Below are 26,127 nucleotides of genomic sequence, written 5' to 3' on the forward strand. Positions count from 1 at the left end.
ATAGATGACTAATTTTCATGAAAAAAATGTCACTCTCCGAAATACTGCACCAAACATCTTAGCTAGATGTAAAACTGCAAGACTAACCTCTGCATAAACCTCAACATTAATGACAGACCTCTTTATTTATCTTAAATTAAATCAGACACTATTGAGATAGTGTTTTTGAATATGTTGTTGCTACGGTGGCTCAAGATGGACAAACAACAGTAATATTGCAGCTTTTTTCTTGTTTTTCAAGCGAAGGTCTTTCGGGAGTATGCATTGCCTAGCCGAGTTCTGCCAGGAGCAAACCGAACCTATCTATGCGCACACTATAAGGGGATAGCGTTTCTTCATTTTTCTCTATACCAAGCCTCTCACTTGTACACAGCTCTCCGATGACCTCTCCGATGACAAGACAGTCAAGCCAACACATGAACCATTACGCCAATAGGTCGGACATTTTGGCTTAACGGTTAAGGTGTTGGCTGGACAGTCACTGGGTTCGAGTCCAGGTCCTGCCTACTCCCCGAGTTCGCCACAACATGGTTTCATTGTCTCAACTGCCCCTAATTTACTACAACTTCCGAGTGCTTAGGAGAGGGTCAGCTTGAGCAAAGTGAGGTGTAGAATCACTGATCTACAAATAGGATTCCTTGACAAATTATAGGCTTTGTCCAATTAAGATTCGTAGAGTGACGCCTCCCCTGGCTTATTAGCCGATCCGCCTACAGATCCCCCACAATCATGATGGGGCACACTCTTTTCACGCCACTTCGATACAAAGTGATATTCGTAGCAGGTTAGGGAAGCATTTTCACTAACCCTTTCCCTAACTTTAACCTCAGTCTCCTAACCTGCTGCATACGTTTCCCTAACCTGCTACATCGAAGTGGCGTGATAAGAGTGTTTCCTCTGAGTGTATAGCGCTCTGCGCGCCTGCCATGTGACCTGTCAGTACTAATTGCTATCAGCATTTGTTCCACTGTGGCAACTGCGGCCAGACCGAACACCCGCAAGCGTGTGAGAGAGGGAGTCAAATAGAAAGATAGGGAGACAGAGGAAGTTACCCAGCCCAGAAAAAAATATTAAATTATCAGAGTCTAAATAGATAAGGATATTGGAGGACAAAAACGATTTGAATTTGGGGGAATACAAAGACTTAAGACGCAATGATGACCCAAATAGAGACGACAGTGCATTATAATAACGGATTCGGGGATGAGGAGGACTACATGATACAGGAGGATGAGTGGGACAGGGACATGTTGCTGGACCCTGCCTGGGAAAAACAGCAAAGAAAGGTAAGGCAAGAGAAGATGACCTGCAGATAACCAATTTAACAAATTAACGTTACGCAGTACAGTAGGACTACTTTACGCACGGGATTGGGAGTTCATATGAGAGCAAATTAACATTTGTTTGCATTTCCATTGTTTTATTAATTTAATATTGAGTTATTCACGTTGAGCGCAGGCTCAAAACTCTGTCTCTTGTTCCTGGTATTTGGTTCAGCCGGAGCCGGGGGTCTGTCTTGGCTCCAGTTGACGGGAATATTGACGGACGGATGCGGTGGGTACCAGCTAACAATAGCTCAATGAGCGGCTCTTAAGACTGTTGCCATTCCACTGATACGCGAGGAATGAGAACTGTCAACAGATGCTTCTAACACATGATGACGTCCTTGGGATTAGAATGAATGCTATATCTAGAGACCAAACGGCATTATAGTAGGTTAATCCAGTGTCCTTAGTGTGGAACTATTTTGTTTATAGAAACCACAAAATACTGTTCCAAGCATCTGAATATTAGGCCCCCAACTCAGTATCCGTCAACTGGTCTCAAACAAAAGGTTATTATGTCTTCCTTCGAAATGCTCATCGCAGCGGGAAGAAGGGGTGCTGAGGGTGCTGCAGCACCCCTGATAAATCACAATTTGTAACCTTTATTTAACTAGGCAAGTCAGTTAAGAACAAATTCGTATTTAAAATGACGGCCTACACCGGCCAAACCCAGACGATGCTGGGCCAATTATGCGCCGCCCTGTGGGACTCCCAATCACGAGTGGTGCAGTGCTCTAAGGCACTGCATATCAGTGCAAGAGGCGTCATATATGTGATATATATATATATATATATATATATATATATATATACACCTGCTCATTCAAGGGTTTTTCTTTATTTGGACTATTTTCTACATTGTAGAATAATAGTGAAGACATCAAAACTATGAAATAACACGTAGTAACCAAAAAAGTGTTAAACAAATCAAAATATATTTGAGATTTGAGATTCTTCAAAGTAGCCACCCTTTGCCTTGATGACAGCTTTGCACACTCTTGGCATTCTCTCAACCAGCTTCACCTGGAATGCTTTTCCAAAAGTTGAAGGCGTTCCCACATATACTGAGCACTTGTTGGCTGCTTTTCCTTCACTCTGCGGTCCAACTCATCCCAAAACATCTCAATTGGGTTGAGGTCGGGTGACTGTGGATGCCAGGTCATCTAATGCAGCACTCCATCACTCTCCTTCTTGCTCAAACAGCCCTTACACAGCCTGGAGGTGTGTTGGGTCATTATCCTGTTGAAAAACAAATGATAGTCCACTAAGCGGACACCAGATGTGATGGCGTATCGCTGCAGAATGCTGTGGTAGCCATAATGGTTAAGTGTACCTTGAATTCTAAATAAATGACCGACAGTGTCACCAGCAAACTCCCCGCACACTATCACACCTCCTCCTCCATGCTTCACGATGGGAACCACACATGCGGAGACCATCCGTTCACCTACACTGCGTCTCACAAAGATAGGGCGGTTGGAACCAAAAATCTCAAATTTGGACTCATCAGACCAAAGAACAGATTTCCACCGGTCTAATGTCCATTGCTCATGTTTCTTGGCCCAGGCAAGTCTCTTCTTATTATTGGTGGCCTTTAGTAGTGGTTTCTTTGCAGCATTTTCGACGATGAAGGCCTGATTCACGCAGTCTCCTCTGAACAGTTGATGTTGAGACGTGTCTTTTACTTGACCTCTGTAAAGCATTTATTTGGGCTGCAATTTCTGAGGCTGGTAACTCTAATGAACTTATCCTCTGCAGCAGAGGTAACTCTGGGTCTTCTTTTCCTGTGGCGATCCTCATGAGAGCCAGTTTCATCATAGTGATGGTTAGTTTTTGTGACTGTACTTGAAAACTTTAAAAGTTCTTGACATTTTCCGTATTGACTGACATTCATGTCTTAAATTAATGATGGACTGTCATTTTTCTTTGCAAATTTGAGCTGTTCTTGCAATAATATGGATTTGGTCTTTTACCAATTAGAGCTATCTTCTGTGTACCACCCCTACCTTGTCACCTCACAACTGATTGGCACAAACGCATTAAGAAGGAAAGACATCCCACAAAGAAACTTTTAACAAGACGGATCCCAGGTGACTACCTCATGAAGCTGGTTGAGAGAATGCCAAGAGTGTGCAAAGTTGTCATCAAGCCAAAGGTTGGCTACTTTGAAGAATCTCAAATATACTTCTTTGGTTACTACATGATTCCATATGTGTTATTTAATAGTTTTGATGTCGTCACTATTATTCTACAACGCAGAAAATAGTAAAAATAATGAAAAACCCTGGATAGAGTAGGTGTGTCCAAACTTTTGACTTGTAATGTATATACAAAAATAATAATATTTGTGCACTAGGCCTTTATTACTACTGTATGAGCGGGTTGAAAAATACTTGTCAGCAGAGCATTTCATCATTTCCCCAAACTTTATTGCTATGGAAGAGGTTGAACTGTTCCTCAAATATCTTGGTTTAATGAGGCAAAACAAATATTTATTTTAGGTGCGTGCTAAAGAAGACCTACAGTTGAAGTCGGAAGTTTACATACACTTAGGTCGGAGTCATTAAAACTCGTTTTTCAACCACTCAACAAATTTCTTGTCAACAAACTGTAGTTTTGGCAAGTCGTTTAGGACATCTACTTTGTGCATGACACAAGTAATCTTTCCAACAATTGTTTACAGACAGATTATTTCACTTATAACTCACTGTATCACAATTCCAGTGGGTCAGAAGTTTACATACACTAAGTTGACTGTGCCTTTAAACAGCTTGGAAAATTCTAGAAAATTATGTCATGGTTTTAGAAGCTTCTGATAGGCTAATTGACATAATTTGAGTCAATTGGAGGTGTACCTGTGGATGTATTTCAAGGCCTACCTTGAAACTCAGTGCCTCTTTGCTTGACATCATGGGAAAATCAAAAGAAATCAGCCAAGACCTCAGAAAAAAAATTGTAGACCTCCACAAGTCTGGTTCATCCTTGGGAACAATTTCCAAATGCCAGAAGGTACCACGTTCATCTGTACAAACAATAGTACGCAAGTATAAACACCATGGGACTACGCAGCCGTCATACCGCTCAGGAAGGAGACACGTTCTCTCTCCTAGAGATGAACGTACTTTGGTGTGAGAAGTGAAAATCAATCCCAGAACAACAGCAAAGGCCCTTGTGAAGATGCTGGAGGAAACAGGCACAAAAGTATCTATATCCACAGTTAAACGAGACCTATATCGACATAACCTGAAAGGCCGCTCAGCAAGGAAGAAGCCACTGCTCCAAAACCGGCATAAAAAAGCAAGACTACGGTTTGCAACTGCACATGGGGACAAAGATTGTACTTTTTGGAGAAATGTCCTCTGGTCTGATGAATCAAAAATAGAACTGTTTAGCCATAATGACCAGCGTTATGTTTGGAGGAAAAAGGGGGAGGCTTGCAAGCCGAAGAACACCATCCCAACCGTGAAGCACGGGGGTGGAGGCATCATGTTGTGGGGGTGCTTTGTTGCAGGAGGGACTGGTCCACTTCACAAAATAGATGGCATCATGAGACAGGAAAATTATGTGGATATATTGAAGCAACATCTCAAGACATCAGTCGGGAAGTTAAAGCTTGGTCACAAATGGGTCTTCCAAATGGACAATGACCCCAAGCATACTTCCAAAGTTGTGGCAAAATGGCTTAAGGACAACAAAGTCAAGGTATTGGAGTGGCCATCACAAAGCCCTGACCTCATACCTATAGAACATTTGTGGGCAGAACTGAAAAAGTGTGTGCGAGCAAGGAGGCGTACAAACCTGACTCATTTACACCAGCTCTGTCAGGAGGAATGGGCCAAAATTCTTATTGGGGGAAGGCTACCCAAAACATTTGACTCAAGTTAAACAATTTAAAGGCAATGCTACCAAATACTAATTGAGTGTATGTAAACTTCTGACCCACTGGGAATGTGATGAAAGAAATAAAAGCTGAAATAAATCCTTCTCTCTACTATTATTCTGACATTTCACAATCTTAAAATAAAGTGGTGATCCTAACTGACCTAAGACAGGGAGTTTTTACTAGGATTAAATGTCAGAAATTGTGAAAAACTGAGTTTAAATGTATTTGGGTAAGGTGTATGTAAACTCCCGACTTCAACTGTATGTGCCTACTGAGGGCCTTCTGCCTGGTATAGTTGGATAGCAATTTTGACCACGTGGGATTTGTTTCAGTTCTCAGTATCTTCTCTGGCGTCTTAAGTGGGACTCTATATTAGCTTTCCCTAATAATTTCCCTTAACTTTAATCCTATTACCCAGTAAGAGCCACAGGGGAAGACAGGGCTGCCCTTGAATAAGACCTGCTGACACCCTGAACTGTTCTTACCTTTATCCTAACATGCCCATTACGCTACAATGTTCAAATCAAATCATCAAATCAAATTTTATTAGTCACATACACATGGTTAGCAGATGTTAATGCGAGTGTAGCGAAATGCTTGTGCTTCTAGTTCCGACAATGCAGTAATAACAACAAGTAATCTAACCTAACAATTCCACAACTACTACCTTATACACACAAGTGTAAAGGGATAAAGAATATGTACATAAAGATATATGAATGAGTGATGGTACAGAACGGCATAGGCAAGATGCAGTAGATGGTATAGAGTACGGTATATACATATGAGATGAGTACTGTAGGGTATGTAAACATAAAGTGGCATAGTTTAAAGTGGCTAGTGGTACATGTATTACATAAAGATGGCAAGATGCAGTAGATGATATAGAGTACAGTATATACATATACATATGAGATGGGTAATGTAGGGTATGTAACATTATATTAAGTGGCATTGTTTAAAGTGGCTAGTGGTACATTTTTACATAATTTCCATCAATTCCCATTTTTAAAGTGGCTGGAGTTGAGTCAGTATGTTGGCAGCGGCCGCTAAATGTTAGTGGTGGCTGTTTAACAGTCTGATGGCCTTGAGATAGAAGCTGTTTTTCAGTCTCTCGGTCCCTGCTTTGATGCACCTGTACTGACCTCGCCTTCTGGATGATAGCGGGGTGAACAGGCAGTGGCTTGGGTGGTTGTTGTCCTTGATGATCTTTATGGCCTTCCTGTGACATCGGGTGGTGTAGGTGTCCTGGAGGGCAGGTAGTTTGCCCCCGGTGATGCGTTCTGCAGACCTCACTACCCTCTGGAGAGCCTTACGGTTGTGGGCGGAGCAGTTGCCGTACCAGGCGGTGATACAGCCCGACAGGATGCTCTCGATTGTGCATCTGTAGAAGTTTGTGAGTGCTTTTGGTGACAAGCCGAATTTCTTCAGCCTCCTGAGGTTGAAGAGGCGCTGCTGCGCCTTCTTCACAACGCTGTCTGTGTGGGTGGACCAATTCAGTTTGTCCGTGATGTGTACACCGAGGAACTTAAAACTTTCCACCTTCTCCACTACTGACCCGTCGATGTGGATAGGGGGGTGCTCCCTCTGCTGTTTCCTGAAGTCCACAATCATCTCCTTTGTTTTGTTGACGTTGAGTGTGAGGTTATTTTCCTGACACCACACTCCGAGGGCCCTCACCTCCTCCCTGTAGGCCGTCTCGTCGTTGTTGGTAATCAAGCCTACCACTGTAGTCCAGGACCCAGTTGCACAGGGCGGGGTCGAGACCCAGGGTCTCGAGCTTGATGACGAGTTTGGAGGGTACTATGGTGTTAAATGCTGAGCTGTAATCGATGAACAGCATTCTCACATAGGTATTCCTCTTGTCCAGATGGGTTAGGGCAGTGTGCAGTGTGGTTGCGATTGCGTCGTCTGTGGACCTATTGGGTCGGTAAGCAAATTGGAGTGGGTCTAGGGTGTCCGGTAGGGTGGAGGTGATATGGTCCTTGACTAGTCTCTCAAAGCACTTCATGATGACGGAAGTGAGTGCTACGGGGCGGTAGTCGTTTAGCTCAGTTACCTTAGCTTTCTTGGGAACAGGAACAATGGTGGCCCTCTTGAAGCATGTGGGAACAGCAGACTGGGATAAGGATTGATTGAATATGTCCGTAAACACACCAGCCAGCTGGTCTGCGCATGCTCTGAGGACGCGGCTGGGAATGCCGTCTGGGCCTGCAGCCTTGCGAGGGTTAACACGTTTAAATGTTTTACTCACCTCGGCTGCAGTGAAGGAGAGCCCGCAGGTTTTGGTAGCGGGCCGTGTCAGTGGCACTGTATTGTCCTCAAAGCGGGCAAAAAAGTTATTTAGCCTGTCTGGGAGCAAGACATCCTGGTCCGCGACGGGGCTGGTTTTCTTTTTGTAATCCGTGATAGACTGTAGACCCTGCCACATACCTCTTGTGTCTGAGCTGTTGAATTGCGACTCTATTTTGTCTCTGTACTGGGACTTAGCCTGTTTGATAGCCTTGCGGAGAGAATAGCTACACTGTTTGTATTCGGTCATGTTTCCGGTCACCTTGCCCTGGTTAAATGTTGTAGCACATGCTAGGTGTTCCACCTGACACAACCAGGTATGCCACCCACTGATTTGGCCTGGTGTCGTGAAAATAACCTTGGCACATAAGACATTCTTGGAATCAAGACTGAAAACAATGAAGAAACAGCCTCAGGTGTTTGAACAAGTTTGAAATGATCTAGCAAAATCACCTATTTTTCTTTTATATAAAAATAAATGTAGGATTCTTAGACACCTTACAAAACATTATTGAACTTATATTCTTTACCTCCGGAACACACCCCATTAAGTCACAAAGGCTCAGCTACTTCAATGACGGGTGGTCCTCATTGGACATGATTCATAAATATATTTAGCTCTGATCGTCAGGGCTGATGGAGGGGGGAAAAGGGGTGGGGGGTCGACAACTCTGGCGGGATCGGGTCTGGAGGGCCAGCCATGTTCTAAAGAGGAGGCAGCCGTTCAATGTCACATACACTTTGGTCTCTTTTGTCATGTGGAATGCGGCCTTTGTTTCAAAGCCTCTAATATTCCTAATTAGGACAGTCATTCCCCCGGGCAGCCTCTCCAGATGGGTGACATTAACCCACAGCCTCTGGGGGACCAGGCTATGTGCTATAAGAACTTAAGGGCCAGAGGATCACTCTCCCAGTCATGCTGTGTGAACTGGAATGGCTTGAAAACACAGCATGTCAATAAAGCCTACAAACATTCCCTGTGTTTACACACAGTACCGTCAACACTGTAGATGGAAGCTGGAGGCAGATTTAGAAATCACATTCCTGGTTGTTGTAAGGAGTCTAATTGAGGCTGATCCACTGAGGCCATTTGAGAAGAGATGTTCAAAGTATCCAATTCAATTTACTTTAGATCACTCCCAGTTTGTGACACATCCAAGAAATTACATATTTAGGTGTTTCAATTTAGTCCCATAGCCCTCCACCCGTTTTAGCCTCTGCCCTTTCGGTATTCACATACCTGGAAGGGCTGGATAGATTGGGAAAGCAATATGGCAATAGCTCCACTTAGCATTTTTTATTTACCCAACAGCAGTTAACATTTTAGTAAAAGTGTGTCTCTTTTCTTTGCAAAGAGAAACAAGTGAGAGAAGAATGCACTGTTTGCATGTGGCATTTTCATCTCATCTTGATATTCAGTGAAAATGTTTTCTCCCTGTCTCTTATCACTAGGACCACGAGAGCATGCTAAATTGAACACCTTATATCCTCTGGAAAGTGAGCTGAGGTCTGCTCAGGGCTTTCAACTGTACAGTGTTGATTGCCTTTGCGTTCTGGTTGCTGATGTGAGATAACTTAATATAAACATAGCAGGAGAGAGTGCTCATGTTGAAGTCTTGCATAATAATACAGTACAAAGCATGAACACATAATTCAAATCAAATTCCTGTGTATGTGGGAGCACAAATTATTTTATCCTTTACAATAGGCGCTAGGTTGGTTGGAGGGAAGGTGTTATTTTAAACCAAGGAGTTTGCTGACCGTCAACAAATAGGTTCATCTCAATATGTGGCACTTGCCATAGGTACCAGAGTCATCACAATTTATGACCTCCGGCTAAGTCCTGCTAAGCTGTTCTCTTGTGTGTTTACAACCAGGCTATATACTAGAGCTGGGCGATATGGACAAAAATCCATATTGTGATGAAAGAAATTGGGGAGGTAGCTACTTTCATAACGTTGGTTGGCAAACACTTTCAAATGGGAAGCGTATATGATCCTTCCAATTGGAAAAGGTCATGTCAAATTCACTGTTCAAGTTTTAAAACGTTGTGGAACATTCTACTTTAGATGAATAAGACCATTAATGGAAAACTCACTCAAGGTTCACTGATGAGCTCACAGGAAGTCTCTATCATCAATGCTCAACCCCATCCTAATTTGAAATCACTGCATCAAAGTTATGTGAAGATTAAATTGTACTATTTGTATTTTACTCACCAAAATAAAATTTCCTTTGTAGACCTTCACAGCTTGGTGTAACTCCCACCTGAGGAAAGCAGGAACACAGATTGAGAACATTGAGGACGACTTTAGGAATGGCCTCAAACTCATGCTTCTCTTGGAAGTTATTTCAGGTAATGTTTGTTGAATATATAGTTGAATACATTGATTGGTAGTCATTACACTTAGAGTTAAATGCTGTTTGTTTCTCCCAGGTGAGAGGTTACCCAAGCCTGACAGAGGGAAGATGCGTTTTCACAAGATTGCCAACGTCAACAAAGCCTTAGATTTCATCACCAGCAAAGGAGTGAAACTTGTCTCTATTGGAGCTGAAGGTGATGTTTTATTCAGGCAGTACTTCATGTTCAGGCAGCTCAGTATCTTTTGATTTATTTGATTGATCCATTCATTATTTTATATTTTAGTCATTTAGCAGACACTTTTATCCAGAGTAATTTACAGGAGCAATTAGGGTTAAGTGCCTTGCTCAAGGAGACAACGCTAGATTTTTCACCTAGTTGGCTCATGGATTCGAACCAGCGACCTTTCAGTCACTGGCCCATCACTTTTAATCGCTAGCCTACCTGCCACCCCATTATCTTTTTGCAGTTCCCACTCTAATTATGTGATGGATCTGATGGTAATTGGATGTTTTCCCCTCAGAAATTGTGGATGGTAACATTAAGATGACACTTGGAATGATATGGACCATCATCCTCCGCTTTGCCATCCAGGACATCTCTGTAGAAGGTAAGATACAACAATTCAAACAAAATAGGATACTTAAAAATATGCCTTTATTACCATTGTATAATAGATTATGTCCTGCATATGGATTTTTTTTATACTATAGCTACCTTCTTGGCCAGGTCTCCCTTGAAAAGAGATGATCTGTATTGACTTCCTGGTTTAATTAAATAGAGATCTCACTGGGGAATAGCGCTGTTGAAGAACTATTTATCTCTCCTCTCAGAAACCTCTGCAAAGGAAGGCCTTCTCTTGTGGTGCCAGAGAAAGACTGCCCCCTACAGGAACGTCAATGTCCAGAACTTCCATGTTAGGTGAGAACACTTTTTAGGCTTTGACTAATATGTCTTTTTTCTATTTTATTATATTCTGTACTAATGTGTTAGTACTAAGTGATAAGACAGGCAAAGCTTGCAAACACTGTAGCTCTCTAGGACCAGCACTGGTAAACTCTGCTTTACTCAGTTATCATACCACTCTGACTTCTGACCTCTGACCTGGTTATCTCTGCTGCCTGCTGGTGAAGCTGGAAGGACGGACTGGCCTTCTGTGCCCTGATTCACAGACACAGGCCTGACCTCATCGACTACGCTAAGCTCAACAAGGTCTCTTGTGTGTCCCAAACACTAACCATGATGGTGTCAAGTGCCTCCCACATACTAACAGAGAAGGAAGGGTTCCCTATGTCCAGAGTAATAACTTCAGTCTTTTCACACAGTGTGGATTAACAGAAAGTTATTGACTTTAGAGAAGCAGATATTAGAGTGCTTTGTTATGTTTAACTCGCCCAATTTCTCCTTACTGATGTCTGCATTCACTGTCTTAATGACATGCTCACCTGGCCCACCATTGTATAAAGCTGGAAGGACGGTTTAGCCTTCTGTGCCCTGATACACAAACACAGGCCAGATCTAATCAACTATCACAATCTGAAGGTATCGTATGTGTAAATAAAAAGTAGACGATGTTGTGTGTAGAATTGCGTGTGCACTGTGTAGTTGTATGCTGTTCTAGGCTTATCCTTTGGTAGACTGGGTCACTGTAGTGCGTTCATTAGAGTTCAAGAGTATATTGGTGTATCGGTGTTCAGGTGTTGTGTATAGACACATTTTGTCAAATAAAATGTGTAAGTGTAAAGAGTAGGCCACAGTGTGGAATATACATGTTTCTCCTTACACCTTGTAAGCTGTGGTCTTTTTAATAGTGACTGACATTTAAATCTCCATCCTGAACTGACTTAGTCCTGACTGGGAATAGACAGAGAAATGTGAGTCACATCCCAGGAGAGCCCAGGGTTTACCTCAGCTGTGGCTGGCAGATACCTGTGCCTGGTACTGCTCTTTATAGGGCAATCAATCTATTCACGGTTGTTTGGAAATAGACAGGAAAATGGATAGATCTGTGGAACCCAAATCTTTTGGAAAGCCAGAGGCTTTGGGTTTCAGTAGAGGTCCCCCCCCTCTCTTGTACATATGCACACACACACGCGCGCACGCACACACCTATATCAGAATCACCTTTATATGCCCCTCTGCCCCCCCAACACTCCCACGCGTGCATTGAGCCTAGACAGACCCTGTCAGCTGTCATGTCTGGCTCCAGGTGAGCGGGCTCAGTAAGCCCTGAGTGTTAGCTTGCTGAAATGTCTCCGTGTGGGGAACAGGCTCATGGGTATCTGCCCGCCCTGGATCTCTGCAGCTGCCACTGTCCTGTAACAGGCCTTTTCCCCTCGGCCGGCATCAGTGGAACAGACTTAGGACAATGGCAGCAGCATGAGCCCTCTCCTCCCACTAAACACACTGACTCACCCTACCCCATTAGTGAGGAGGCACTTACTGACTGTCTGTCACCTGTTTGGTTAATTCCATCACTGGATACACAACAGTTTGTAAACTGGTTTCAAATACTGTACACATGCACATGTTTTCTCATATAAAAAGTAAATGAGAAGATGACTTTGTTTATTAGTTTAATTGGAAAGTATGTTTCTATAATATTTATACTTTTCTAGGATGATCCTATGGGGAACCTGAACCTGGCATTTGAAATAGCAGAGAAGCACCTGGATATTCCCAAGATGCTGGACGCAGAAGGTAATGTCTTCTAAGGAAACAACGTTTTGAAAATCGCCATTAGCTATAGGCATGTCATTCTGCTCATTATGAAAACATAAACCATCTTATCTGGTACTGTAATGGTGGGAGTCAGACTGTGGGTTTTGTTACAGGATTGCCTGGAAGAGATTGCCAGGAAGATTGTCTGTACTTGTATGCACATTGTAATGATGAAGTCCTATGTGCCTGGTCTCCCCACACAGATTTTATAAGCGCAGCCAGGCCAGACGACAGGACTGTTATGACCTATATGTCCAGTTTGTATCACACATTTGCAGTGGTACAGAAGGTGAGGGGACATTGATGCTGTGTAGTCCTAGTGTCAATGTGACCTGGTCCTTGTTTAGATCTCTTTGCCATAGCCCACCCCACCTTCCCTCCAGGATAGCCCTGCGCTACGATGTTCAGGTTTGGAGTCGATCTGTGGTCCTTTTCCTCTGTCAGTGTTCTTGTGTTTCCTGTTCCCCACCTTCCCTATCTTCCTCCTTTTGTACTTGTTGTCTGTCACCCTCTTCTGTCCCTCCCTCCCTCTGTAGACATCATCAACACCCCCAAGCCTGATGAGAGAGCTATCATGACCTATGTGTCCTGCTTCTATCATGCATTTGCTGGAGCCGAGCAGGTATACAGCTTGCACCATGAACAGTTTGAATTGCGTTTGTGAATGCAATGTGTTGTGGGTACAATACCTCCAAAACCAATTGATGATGATTACCATATGTCAATCACTCCTCTCTAGCCTATGAGTTGTTTGAGGTCATAATTCTATTAAGTTGGCAAATTGTGAGTTTCACTTTGAAATTAATGTTTTTGGAACGATGCACACAGATTGCGTTAAAAGTATGACTTAAATGGTGTGCGTGTTGGGGGTGGGGGGGTGTACTGTATGAGGAATTGTATTGCATGAGGAATTGCATTAGATATGAGACAAGAACCACCTCACCTCTCTTTCCCCCCTCCCCTCCCCTAACCTCTCTTTCCCCCCTCCCCTCAACTCTCTTTCCCCCCCTTCACTCACTTCTCCCTCCCCCTCCCCTCACCACTCTTTCCCCCCTCCCCTCAACTCTTTCCCCCCTTCCCTTACTTCTCCTTCCCCCTCCCCTCACTTCTCCTTCCCCCCTCCCCTCACTTCTCCTTCTCCCCTCCCCTCATCTCTTTTTCCCCCCTCCCCTCAAATCTCTTTCTTACCTTCCCTCACTTCTCCTCCCCCCCTCACCTCACTTCTCCTTCTCCCCTCCCCTTCCATCCCCTCACCTCTCTTTCCTCCCTCACCACTCTTTCCCCCCTCCCCTCACCTCTCTTTCTCCTCTCCACTCATCTCTCTTTCCTCCCTCCCCTTGGTAGGCTGAGACGGCGGCTAACAGGATCTGTAAAGTGCTGGGTGTGAACCAGGAGAATGAGAAACTGATGGAGGAATACGAGAGGCTGGCCAGCGAGGTAAAGCAACACAGAAGCATACATTTGGACATATGCTTTCATATTGGTAAACTGTCTTAGGAGAGCTACTTCTACCCCAATCTGAATACTCAAAAAGTCCATTGTCTTACACAAACTTGTAGGAATAGAATTTCCCAGTATTTAAATAAAATTCAATGTCGAATTCCTACTTAACTGAATTGAGAGGAATGACAACAAATGAACCGCAAATGAAGCTCCACCCCATCATCACCCACTGTGTTCCGTAGCTACTGGAGTGGGTCCGCCGGACCACCCCATGGTTGGAGAACAGGACTGCAGAGAAGACCATGGTTGAGATGCAGAGAAAGCTGAAAGATTTCAGAGACTACCGCCGCATGCACAAGCCCCCCAAGGTGCAGGAGAAGTGCCAGCTGGAGATCAGCTTCAACACCCTGCAGACCAAGCTGCGCATCAGCAACCGTCCCGCTTTCATGCCCTCGGAGGGAAAGATGGTGTCTGTAAGTGTAAACACCCAGCATTCAATGATACATCATATCAAACTGATGAAACAGTCATCAGTCAAATCACAGTAGTTGTAGATAGCTATGAATATAGATCATCCAAAATACCAAGGTAAACACCAAGGCACTTTTGCCAAAACCCTGATAGAGTTAAAAGCCTTTTTAATAGCATATCTACTGAGCGTGGTGCTTTGCTGGTTTTGACCCGTGTCTTTGTGTCTCGATGTGGCTGTAGGACATAGCCAGTGCATGGCAGGGGCTGGAGGGGGCAGAGAAAGGCTACGAGGAGTGGCTTCTGACAGAGATCCGAAAGCTCGAGAGACTGGACCACCTGGCTGAAAAGTTCCGCCAGAAAGCCAGCACCCATGAGACCTGGGCTAATGGTATGTCTGGGATATGATTGTCTGTCTGTCTGTGGAGGGTTCACTTATGTTTCTGGTTTTTCTAGAGTTTGAAGTTTGAATGTAATTGATTAGCTCCAAATCCTTAGAGATATGTCAATGGGAAAATGTCAGTAAATCTTCAACATTTGTTTTGGCTAATGTCTCAGTTTCTCTCGCTGTCTGTGTGTATGACCCAGGTAAAGAGCTGATTCTATCTCAGAAGGACTACGAGACGGCCACCCTGACAGAGGTGCGGGCGTTGCTACGGAAACACGAGTCGTTTGAGAGTGACCTGGCTGCTCATCAGGACAGGGTGGAGCAGATCGCTGCCATCGCACAGGAGCTCAAGTATGGATCCTTCCTTTAATCTTCAGGCTAGGCGTCCCGCTAGCGGGACAACTTCCGGTGAACCTGGAGGGCGCGCAATTCAAATAAATAATCATAAAAATGATGGATATTAAACATTTAGGTACATACAAGTGTCTTATATCGGTTGAAAGCTTAAATTATTGTTAGTTTAACTGCACTGTCCGATTTACAGTAGGATTTACAGCGAAAGCATGCCATGCGATTGTTTGAGGACGGCGCCCCGCATCAAAATATTTTTCCACCGGCACAGGTTTCATAAATTCACAAATAGCGATTACATATTCACTTACTTTTTGAACATCATCCTCTGATTTGTCATCCAAAGGGTCCCAGCTATAACATGTAGTCATTTTGTTAGATAAAACCCTTCTTTATATCCCAAAAAGTCAGTTTAGTTGGCGCCATCGATTTGAGTAATCCACTCGTTCAATATGCCAAGATAGGAATCGGAAATCTACCCCTAACCTTTGTTTCAACAAGTGAAAATACATTTATATTTAATCCTCAGATACCCTAAAATGTAATCAAACTATAATATTTCATACGGAAAGTAATATGTTCAATAGGAAACCAATATTAGCAGGTGCGTGTTCTCTTCATGGCGCGCTCACACACGGAATTCCAAGACTGTGTCCCTGTAGTTAAACTCAGTATTCTTACTCGTTTTGGAAGAAACAAGCCTGAAGCCTTGAACATTGAGTGCTGACACCTAGTGGAAGCCATAGGAATTGCATACTGGGAGCTAGATTTAATTATTTCCCTATACGTTCCATTGTAAGAGCATGGGCTCTCAAAAAAAAGAATTCTGGTTGGTTTTTCTTTGGATTTTCTCCCACCATATCTATGGTGTTATAGTCGCCTACATTATTTTAACATTTCTACAAACTTCAAAGTGTCTTCTTTCCAATGGTGCCAATTATATGCATATCCTGGCTTCAGGGCCTGAGCAACAGGCAGTTTACTTTGGGCACGTCAGTCAGGCGGAAATTGAGAAAAAAGGACCCTCTAACCCTCCTAACCATCATCCCAACCAAGTCCTATTCCTAAAATCATGGCTTTGACAAGGACTACGACTGGAATTCTTCTTAAATAATACCAAACAGTCTGAAGTTGCTCTTCATTGACCTGTATGCTTCCTGTGGTGTTGTGCAGTGAGCTGGACTATTATGATGTGGCTGCTGTCAACCAGAGGTGCCAGAGAATCTGTGACCTGTGGGATCAACTTGGTACACTGACCCAGAAGAGGAGAGAGGCTCTGGAGGTGAGTGAAGGGGGTTGAAGTTTGGGACATGACATGTTATATTCCCAGCTAAGGTAAACTGGCTAAGCTGCTGTGCCAAGTGAAAAGTAAGCCAGCACAGTACAGCTTGGTAGTGTGGGAATAAGAACCAGTTCCATCAATCCAGAAGAGAGCTGAAGAGGTAAGGCCATGAATGACGTTACCTTGGGGTGGGGTGGATTGTTCACAGGACAACTTAACCCATAATAATTCTAAATCTCATGTATATTATATTGAGATAGCTAAGAGTGAGATATGAATACACAGCTGATTGAGGGTGGGGTAATGTGTCCACTTAGTCTACTGATGGCACATTTACAGTGCCTTCAGAAAGTATTCACACCCCTTGACTTTTCCCACATGAAGTTGTGTTACAGCCTGAATTTAAATGATATTATATTGAGATTTATGGTCACTGGCCTAAACACACAATAACCCATAATGTCAAAGTGGAATTGTGTTTTTAGAACTGCTTACGAATAAATAAAACATGACAAGCTGTAATGTCTTGAGTCAATAAGTATTAAACCACTTTGTTGTGGCAATCCTAAATAAGTTCAGGAGTAAATAATTTTCTTATCAAGTCACTATAATAAGTTGCATGAACTCAGTTTGTGTGCAATAATAGTGTTTAACAGGATTTTTGAATAACTACCTCAGCTCTGTACCCCACACATTCAATTATCTGTAAGGTCCCTCAGTTGAGCAGTGAATTTCAAACACAGATTAAACCACAAAGACTAGGCCGGTTTTCCAATGCCTCTCAAAGAAGGGAACCTATTGGTAGATGGTTAAAAATGTAAATAGCAGATATCGAATATCCCTTTGAGCATGGTGAAGTTATTAATTACACTTGGGATGGTGTATCAATACTCCCAGTCATTGCAAAGATACAGCCTTCCTTCCTAACTCAGTTGCCATAAGGCCAATGGTGACTGTAGAACAGTTACAGAGTTTAATGGCTGAGGATGAATCAACAATATTGTAGTAACACAATATTAACCTAATTGACAGAGGGAAAAGAAGGAAACCAGTATACCAGAACCAGAATAAAAACATTCCAAAACATGCATCCTGTTTACAAGGCGCTAAAGTAATACTGCAAAAATTGTGTCAAAGCAATTCACTTTTTGTTCTGAATAAAAAGTGTTATGTTTGTGGCAAATACAATACATTACTAAGTACCACTCTGCATATTTTCAAGAATAGTGGTTGTGCTGACAAACTGCCTGGGAGCTCCTCAGTGGTGAAACTCCTCCTCCTTCAATCAGTGGTGAACCAGGTGGAACAAATCTTCCAGGCAATCAGGGCGTGCCAGCACCTGGCTCTGCTGTTGTCTTTAGACCGCAGTGAAAGGAGCATTTATAACACCACAAGACCAAGGAAACTTTATCTTTGTGATCAAGGTGACTGTGCAAGTCCAAGCCCTCCACAAAACTGTGAAAGACAGCCGGTAAGCGCCATATTAGCCATGCTTGGCTAGACTGACTTAAGCAGTGCACTGCTAATGATACTCTGGAAAACACAGACTCTTAACTCTTAACTTTGATAGGACTTTTGCAGTGGTATTTATAACTTCAAATGTTGTTTGTGGGGTATAAAGGAAAAGTAAGAAGAGCCAAATTCATTGTTGACAAATAACTTGTTTGAAATGGTTAAAAGTAATTTAAACTTTGTAGAAATCTTAGTAAACCAAGTTCTTAATTCGGTAACAAATGTATAGTCTAAAAAATCTTTGGCTAAAAAATGTAAGAGTTGTCTGCTTAAAACTACTGATTAGAAAATAAAAGTAATTTTTTTACTACTAAAAATATTTTGAATGTATTTGGCTAAAATGCAAATTTAGAGAAAATATACTGATTCTGCTCATTTGATTAAAAATGGTGGGTTTCTATTTTGGGAAACATTTCCTCAAAAGTGGAAACCTTGTGTTTTATGGTGGCAGAAATGTGTTTATCTGGGATGAATGTGGATAATTTTGTGTATTTGATTGGGCTGTCAACTCAAATAGTAACTTATATTTGTCATCTCTTTTTTGAGGTTTTTCACCTGTTTACTGCCAACCAAAGAATGGTAAATAAAAGACAAACAACTGATTCCATGGCTGTTTATTGAGTGAAATCCAGTTAAAATCTTCATGTGGAGGGACTGTCCTTTTCAAGTGGGGAATTGCACAAGAAAGAGGTCAACTTGACAGTGGTGGCAGCATCATGTTATGGGTATGCTTATAATCATTAAGGACTGGGTAGTATTTCAGGATAAAAAATAAATGGAATGGAGATGAGCACAGGCAAAATCCTAGAGGAAAACCTGGTTCAGTCTGCTTTCCACCAGACACTGGGAGATGAATTCACCTTTCAGCAGGACAATAACCTAAAACACAAGGCCGAATCTACACTGGAGTTGTTTACCAAGAAGACAGTGAATGTTCCTGAGCGGCTCGACAACACATTTGACAGAGCTTGAAGAATTTTATAAAATAATGGACAAATGTTGCAAAAGCTAGGTGTGGATGGTTCTTAGAGACTTATGTAAATTAGGTATTTCTGTATTGCATTTTCAATAAAACATGTTTTCACTTTGTCATTATGGGGTATTGTGTGTAGATGGGTGAATTCAGGCTGTAACACAACAAAATGTGGAATAAATCAAGGGGTATGAATAATTTCTGAAGGCACTGTATGTAGATATGGTTACCGGTCCAGCATCTGGCTGGCAGGATGCCCACAGTCCTTTTCCTCTGATCCACACTGGGCACTCATGACCTACAAATGTGTCAAGAAAAACAGCCAGGCCTGGGATTAGGGTGACTGACATGGGCTGCTGTCTGCCCCCTCTCCCTGCCCAAAGGAAGGGGTCTAATATGGATTAGACCCATTCCTTTGGGCAGGGAGACCACCTTGCCAATTCAGCGGTCAATTGGGTCATGTCAATGTGATGCATCCTGGGATTAGCAGTCCAAACAGGCAATGTTGATGAATTGTCAATGAGATTAATGACAAGTGTTTTTTTCTCTCCTATTTTCCAGAGGACAGAGAAGTTGCTGGAAACCATTGATCAGTTGTTCCTGGAGTTTGCCAAGAGATCAGCACCGTTCAACAACTGGATGGAAGGGGCCATGGAGGATCTGCAGGACATGTTTATTGTACACACTATCGATGAGGTTCAGGTACATAATTTTTATTTATTTAACTAGGCAAGTCAGTTAAGAACAAATTCTTATTTTCAATGACGGCCTAGGAACAGTGGGTTAACAGGCTTGTTCTGTGGCAGAACAACATATTTTGACCTTGTCAGCTCGGGGATTCGATCTTGCAACCTTTCGGTTACTAGTCCAACGCTCTAACCACTAGGCTACCTGCCACCCCATAATGCTCGCTATAAGTATTTTAATCATTCTATGGTTGTTACAACTGTTACGTCATTTTGACACAGTGCCCATTACTTGCCATGTTCTTGTAAGTACAAGCCAACACGGCAACTTCTCCTCTCCTCCTTCCCTGCAGAGCCTGATCTCTTCCCATGAGCAGTTCAAGGCCACCCTCCCAGAGGCAGACGGAGAGAGACAGGCCATCCTGGGGATCCACATGGAGGTGCAGAAGATCTCCCAGAGCTACGGCATCAAGGCCAACCTCATCAACCCCTACAGCACCATCACCACCGAGGAACTCCTCGCCAAGTGGGACAGGGTAGGACCTCGAAATTCACATAGTACACTTGAGACACGGATGCATATACTCAGTGACTTTCTATGTCAGGTTGATGTATGTGTTGTCGTCATGTTGCTGACCAGGTGAAGAAGCTGGTTCCCCAGAGAGAAGGCTCCCTCCAGGAAGAGCTAGCCCGGCAGCATGCTAGCGAGAGGCTGAGACGGCAGTTTGCTGTCCAGGCTAACCTCATCGGACCATGGATACAGACAAGGATGGAGGTCAGAGAGTCAGCCATCTGTTTATTGTCTAGGGCAGGGGTCTCTAACACTGGTCCTGGAGAGCTACTCTCTGGTTGTAACCTACAGGATGGTAGCTCTTCAGGAACAGGGTTGGAGAGCCCTGGTCTAGGGGTATCTTTAGAACTGGAACAAAAACCTGAATTGCTCATTTGTGTGGTTCTGACAGGAGATTGGCCGCTGCTCCCTGGAGGTGGGTGGTACCCTGGAGGACCAGATGACCCAGCTGAAGCAGTTTGAGCACGTCATCGTCACCTACAAGCCCAACATCGACAAGCTGGAGGGAGACCACCAGCTCATCCAGGAGTCTCTGGTGTTTGACAACAAGCACACCAACTACACTATGGAGGTACTGCAGAGCACCACAGAGAGACGGTCTCTGCATGCAGTCTATTAAGATTAGATGTGGTCATGGGGATAATGATGATGGATGTCTTTGAGATTTCATTGGCAGCTGGTTAATCTGCCTGTCTGTGTCTATATCTGTCTTGTCATCATGGTAACAGCACATCCGTGTGGGCTGGGAGCTCCTCCTCACCACCATCGCCCGCACCATCAACGAGATCGAGACCCAGATCCTGACCCGTGATGCCAAGGGCATCAGCCAGGAACAGATGCACGAGTTCCGCTCTTCCTTCAACCACTTTGATCGGGTACAGTGCTCCTTCCGCTTCCTGTACTCCCGGTTCTCTGATTCATATATTAACATTTAACCTGAATGGCATAATGTATAGGTCTATAAAAAAAACAAAGTATTTTGATATTGGTTCCACATTGTTGTAATGCTTCATGTTATAGACACTTGCATGTGTGTGAGAGAGAGACACTTCTGAGTGTGACTAACACCCCCTCTAACACCTGGCCCCAGGAGAACACAGGCAAACTGCGTTGTGAGGAGTTCAAGGCCTGTCTGATCAGCCTAGGTCATGTGGGCAATGACCATCAGGTACTCAACCCTACTGACCTCTAACCTTTCATGATCCCTGACTGACCTCTCGCTGATGACTTGGGCTTCTTCCCTCCCTTCTAGAGTAGACCACACCTGCTGCTACCTCTCATATTTTTTGTTGTTGTATCGATATTTTGACAGTTGGGCTCTACAGCATGACAATGTTGGTGGCAGCAGCTTTGGCCTATTATGACAGTTCATTTAGAATTGACTACTAAAGTATTTATTGTCTCTCTCTCCATGTCTTCTAATGTTACTGTCTTTGTCACTGTGTCCATCTGTCTGGTTGTGTCTATGTGTCCATTTCTCTGTGTTAGCTTTGGCCTTCTCTCATTCCTGATCTCCACTGCTCTGCCATCCACCTTCTCTTGGTCCCCCTTCTCCTCCCTGTCCCATCCCTTCTCCTCCCTGTGCTGTGACCCACTCCCAACCTCCACCCTACGACCCTTGACCTCTGACTACAGAAGAAACACGGGGCGATGGACACTGATGACTTTAGAGCCTGTCTGATCTCCATGGGTTATGATTTGGTAGGAGTCTCAATATGCTCATGCAGAATTACAGTATGGAAACAATGCATAATAATACCAAGAGCTATTGATAATATACTGTATGTGTAATGACGCAATGACGAATAAAGATATGTGTTCTTTTCTCTGATTTCTCTCTCCCTGATCTCTGTCTCTCTTTGACTGTCAGGGTGAAGTGGAATTTGCCCGCATCATGATGCTGGTAGATCCCAGTGCCACTGGCATGGTGTCTTTCCAATCCTTTATCGATTTTATGACCAGAGAAACCACTGACACAGACACAGCCGACCAGGTCGTGGCATCCTTCAGGATCCTGGCAGCCGATAAGGTATGTGTGTGCGAGAGAAAGAGAAAGTGAATGGGAGTGTGGAAATTGAGTGGACCATGTCAATCACACAGAAGGGGTGAATTCAGTATAACAGTAAACAGGCATATTATTCTGTCAGATTAGGAAAATTTGGTAGAGCGGACTTCTCTAAATGAGCCCGTTCTCTCCCCCCTACCCCTTCTCCTCCCCCCTCCACAGCCCTACATCCTGGTTGAGGAGCTGAGGAGGGAGCTCCCCCCTGACCAGGCAGAGTACTGCATCTTGAGGATGGCCCCCTACAGTGGTCCAGGGGGACCCGTGGGGGCTCTAGACTACACTGCCTTCTCCACTGCCCTCTACGGAGAGAGTGACCTCTAACTCTGCAAGATGACCCCCAAGATTGACCTTTTGACTCCAGCCAAAACTTCTGGATGAAATCCCCTTTAATCCACTGTAAAAGCAAGGATTATGATTATTTAAATGTTGGGATATCTGTTTGCTGATTTGAGAGAATAGATCTGGACTATTTTAGCAAAAGCTTGATTGAAATGACAGTAAAGTATGCCATTTAAGTATCATAATAGGTTCTATGATAGCACACTGATAACAGTGTAAGGTTATCAAGTGTGCCTCTCATACTCCATTCTAAAAAGTAATGACACACATGTTGTTTATGTCAACAAAATGTACTTGTGATATAATCATAGCACATGGTGCCTGCTCTATGCTAACTTTTCTCGCAAGTTACCCAATATAAATGAAGAACAATTTGGCTAAAGGCTATGAGTGATTGATTGAACAATACGTTACACAGTTCACACAAAATATATACATCTCAAACCCAAAGCTAAGAGCCTCTTCACACACTTACTAGACATTTTTCGTAAACATGTCGGCTACACGTTACTCAAATGTAAACCTCTGGAGGTAGTGCACAACACTCTCTCAACAGCTGCCCCCCTTGAAGCAGTGTAAACAGAATTGTCTTGTTAATTGAGCCAACACACCTACAGTATAAATGGTAATAGTAGAGCAATGTGTTTCAAACAGTTGAAATGTATAGACATTTTCCTAATATCTGAGACTGAATATTGCAGTAACAGCCAGTTACATTCTGAAACTGTTGCAGTAGCTGTCGGCTGCACTGAGCCAGGTAAAACGATGGAAGCCCATCCTCACCACCAAAAACATGTCAAATGATGGCTATGTTTTCTTTGTTTTTTTGTAACATTGTGTGGTGATTTCAGAGGTGGCTCCACAGGTCCCAGAGTGGTGGGAGAAAATTGTTTTCCTAGGGCCCGTTTTTCATGATCTGGCAGTAGGCTAACCTAACCAACTCTGTACCCTAGTTGTAGCATTTGACATAGTAATAAATCAGCTGTACAAAAAAAAGGTTTTATATGGGCTATGATGGCATCAGATAATTTTCCTAATCAAGTCATATGTGTTTTTTAAAAGCCCCTGGAAAACTCCTGGCCCTAGGGAGGATGGAAACATTAAAACCGTTTACACAGACAAAGAAAGAACAACTGCGATTGGACAAAAACAGACAAAAAATGAACAGATCTGAGCTCGCTGTATGCAGGATTGCATCATTTAGGCCTTTGCATCTGTAATTAAAAAGATACTCATACTGAATGTCATCACTATTGTGTTGATTCATTAATTCCAGTCAATACTTGTTTAAAAAAAAAAAGGCGTAGGTAGCCTAGCCACCCGAAGTGTGAATATAAACCAAATATGATCACATTCACATTTTCCCAAAATGTGGGATATTTTGGGCTATAAATATATGTCTTATGCTATAAAATCATGATGTTAAGTTTTCCCTGGCCAGGCCCAGATAGGATCAGAGCACAGAGGCTGTTTCTTTAGGCTACCTGCAGCTGTCGTTATCTGTAGGCTACAGTTGAACAGACGAAAGCACAGACTAATTGTGCATGTTGGCAAATCACGATTCATACAATTAAATACAATTGGTGGCGTTTATGGGCTTCCATATAAAACAGCTCATCACGGTAAATTATCTTATACCCACGTTTTCAGTCGCAATTATTTGCTTCTAACATGTAATGATTTGCATGATTTTTTATCAAAATTAAGCCTGGTTTGTTGTAATACTGTAAGGTAGTCCTTCTGTACTTTTATATTCGTGTGAGAAGGTTAATCGTTTGTTTTTGATAGGCTAACGTTACACTACTTGATGAAGACATGCCATTATAGCAACGCCGTGATTTTGTCTTGAAGCTAAAATGTAATGAGTGTAGCCTACAGACGAGAAAATAAACGCCTTTAATTTTTGAATTATTCAAGATTGTAATATGATTTGGTTGCATTATTCAATAGTGTAATATGTTTTACAAGAAAGGTTTCTGTCATTGTTGAATAGTTTGTGCTTACCGGCTAATGGATACCGTGATATTTAAGGTCAATTTGAGCTGCGGTCTCGGACCAAGAATGTTCCGTTGCCAGCCACAAAAAAAGGTAGGCAAAGATTATTGATATACTGACAAGACACTTGTCTCTCCTCCCTAACAATGGGAGTTTTTGTCCAGTGGCACATCGGGCTGTCTAGCTCCCGCCTATCCTTTCTTTGGATTGGTGCATACATCTAATTATTTTAATACTTTAGAAAATATTCGATAAGGGTTGTTGACGTCAACCACATGTACTCAATGGAGAGCGATGCTACGCTACTAGCTTTATTTCATGAATATGCATAGGCATCTCAAGACAACTCCAATATAAAGTGTTTTTTCTCAAAGTTACCATCACGTGTCCTACTTATCAATAGAGTAGTAACAAACTAAGCATGACGTAATTTCAATTTGATCAAATAAACCTCACTTAGCAAATAAGTCATACATTTTTTTCCGACGCTCATTGACGTCCATACAAAAACTCATTGGTGGGTGAAAAAAACGCCACCTGCTGGAGGGAGACAGATTTTCAGCCGAGTTGGGCCTCTTTGCCTGCTCTCTGAGGTAAAGCAAGGATTTAATGTGAATTGAAAATTAGAATTCTCTTTGCCACACACCATTTTCTTATTTGCGGACAAAAGGAGTTTGGTCACACCAAAATGAATAGCTTTGCCTGTTTGATGATATTGCTTATTGCCTTAAACAATTCCTATCAAATTCCTACATACTTTGTATCAAACCTCAGTGGGTTTAGCCAACTGGATTTCCCAGTTGAAGATGGGGAGGGAGGAGATAATCACTGTACTAAATGTGTGACTGTTTGAGACACTGTAATGTTGACAAGAGTAGTATACTTTGCGCTTTGAAGTGAATCGATTATTCAATAAACCCTTATCACTTATGTGTATTTTACTTTACATATTAAGAGAGCACAGTTAAATACAACATTGTGTTTCTCTCTTTGGGGTAGAAGTGTGGAAACTAGACTTTTTGTAGGCCTAGACTGTAAAAGCCATATTTCCATTTCTTACAGTTGATTAAAGTAGGCTACTGGTATAAGAAACTGAAAATTAAATTCACAATTCAAACATATGAATACAGATGTAGGATCTTAATTTGATCACCCAGTTGCAGGATAACTTTCCTGTGATGCAGGAAATGTCAAAAGTTAAAAAGTTTAAATAAGCTTCCACTTTGACATTTCAGACTTGATTTTTACCTACGAAAGATGTATCAACCCCTACAAAAATGTCAATTCATTGTAATCCACATAATAAATCACATTTCCTTTTGCTGCAGGATTGTTTTACTGCTGTAGCAGACTGGCTCAAATTAAGATCCTACATCTGTATAATCAAATAAAAATTGTCTGTAAAATCCGATGTGAATATGTCCTACATTTGATAAGATTGGCAGGGCAAGGGCTGTCAATGGTAGCATTC

At 42.7% G+C, this 26,127-nt stretch overlaps 1 protein-coding gene across 2 annotated transcripts; it reads left to right on the forward strand.

Moving 5' to 3' along the window:
• Nucleotides 1-960: 960 nt before the first annotated feature.
• LOC139562331 (alpha-actinin-2) lies at nt 961-23,038 on the forward strand. Of its 2 annotated transcripts, XM_071379979.1 has the most exons (22): nt 961-1,286; nt 9,742-9,856; nt 9,938-10,057; nt 10,386-10,472; nt 10,696-10,783; nt 10,996-11,074; nt 12,481-12,562; nt 13,120-13,205; nt 13,928-14,020; nt 14,269-14,499; nt 14,738-14,885; nt 15,083-15,233; nt 16,407-16,515; nt 19,562-19,702; nt 20,040-20,222; nt 20,327-20,461; nt 20,649-20,828; nt 20,986-21,132; nt 21,348-21,425; nt 21,893-21,958; nt 22,128-22,286; nt 22,485-23,038. In XM_071379979.1, exons 1-22 carry the CDS (start codon nt 1,155-1,157, stop codon nt 22,641-22,643), a joined length of 2,769 nt encoding a protein of 922 aa, XP_071236080.1. In that variant the 5' UTR covers nt 961-1,154; the 3' UTR covers nt 22,644-23,038. The 2 variants fall into 2 exon arrangements, with proteins under 2 accessions (XP_071236080.1, XP_071236081.1); XM_071379980.1 differs by lacking the exon at nt 21,348-21,425.
• Nucleotides 23,039-26,127: the final 3,089 nt, after the last annotated feature.

Source organism: Salvelinus alpinus, chromosome 32 (assembly GCF_045679555.1).
Source record: "Salvelinus alpinus chromosome 32, SLU_Salpinus.1, whole genome shotgun sequence".
Lineage (NCBI taxonomy): Eukaryota > Metazoa > Chordata > Actinopteri > Salmoniformes > Salmonidae > Salvelinus > Salvelinus alpinus.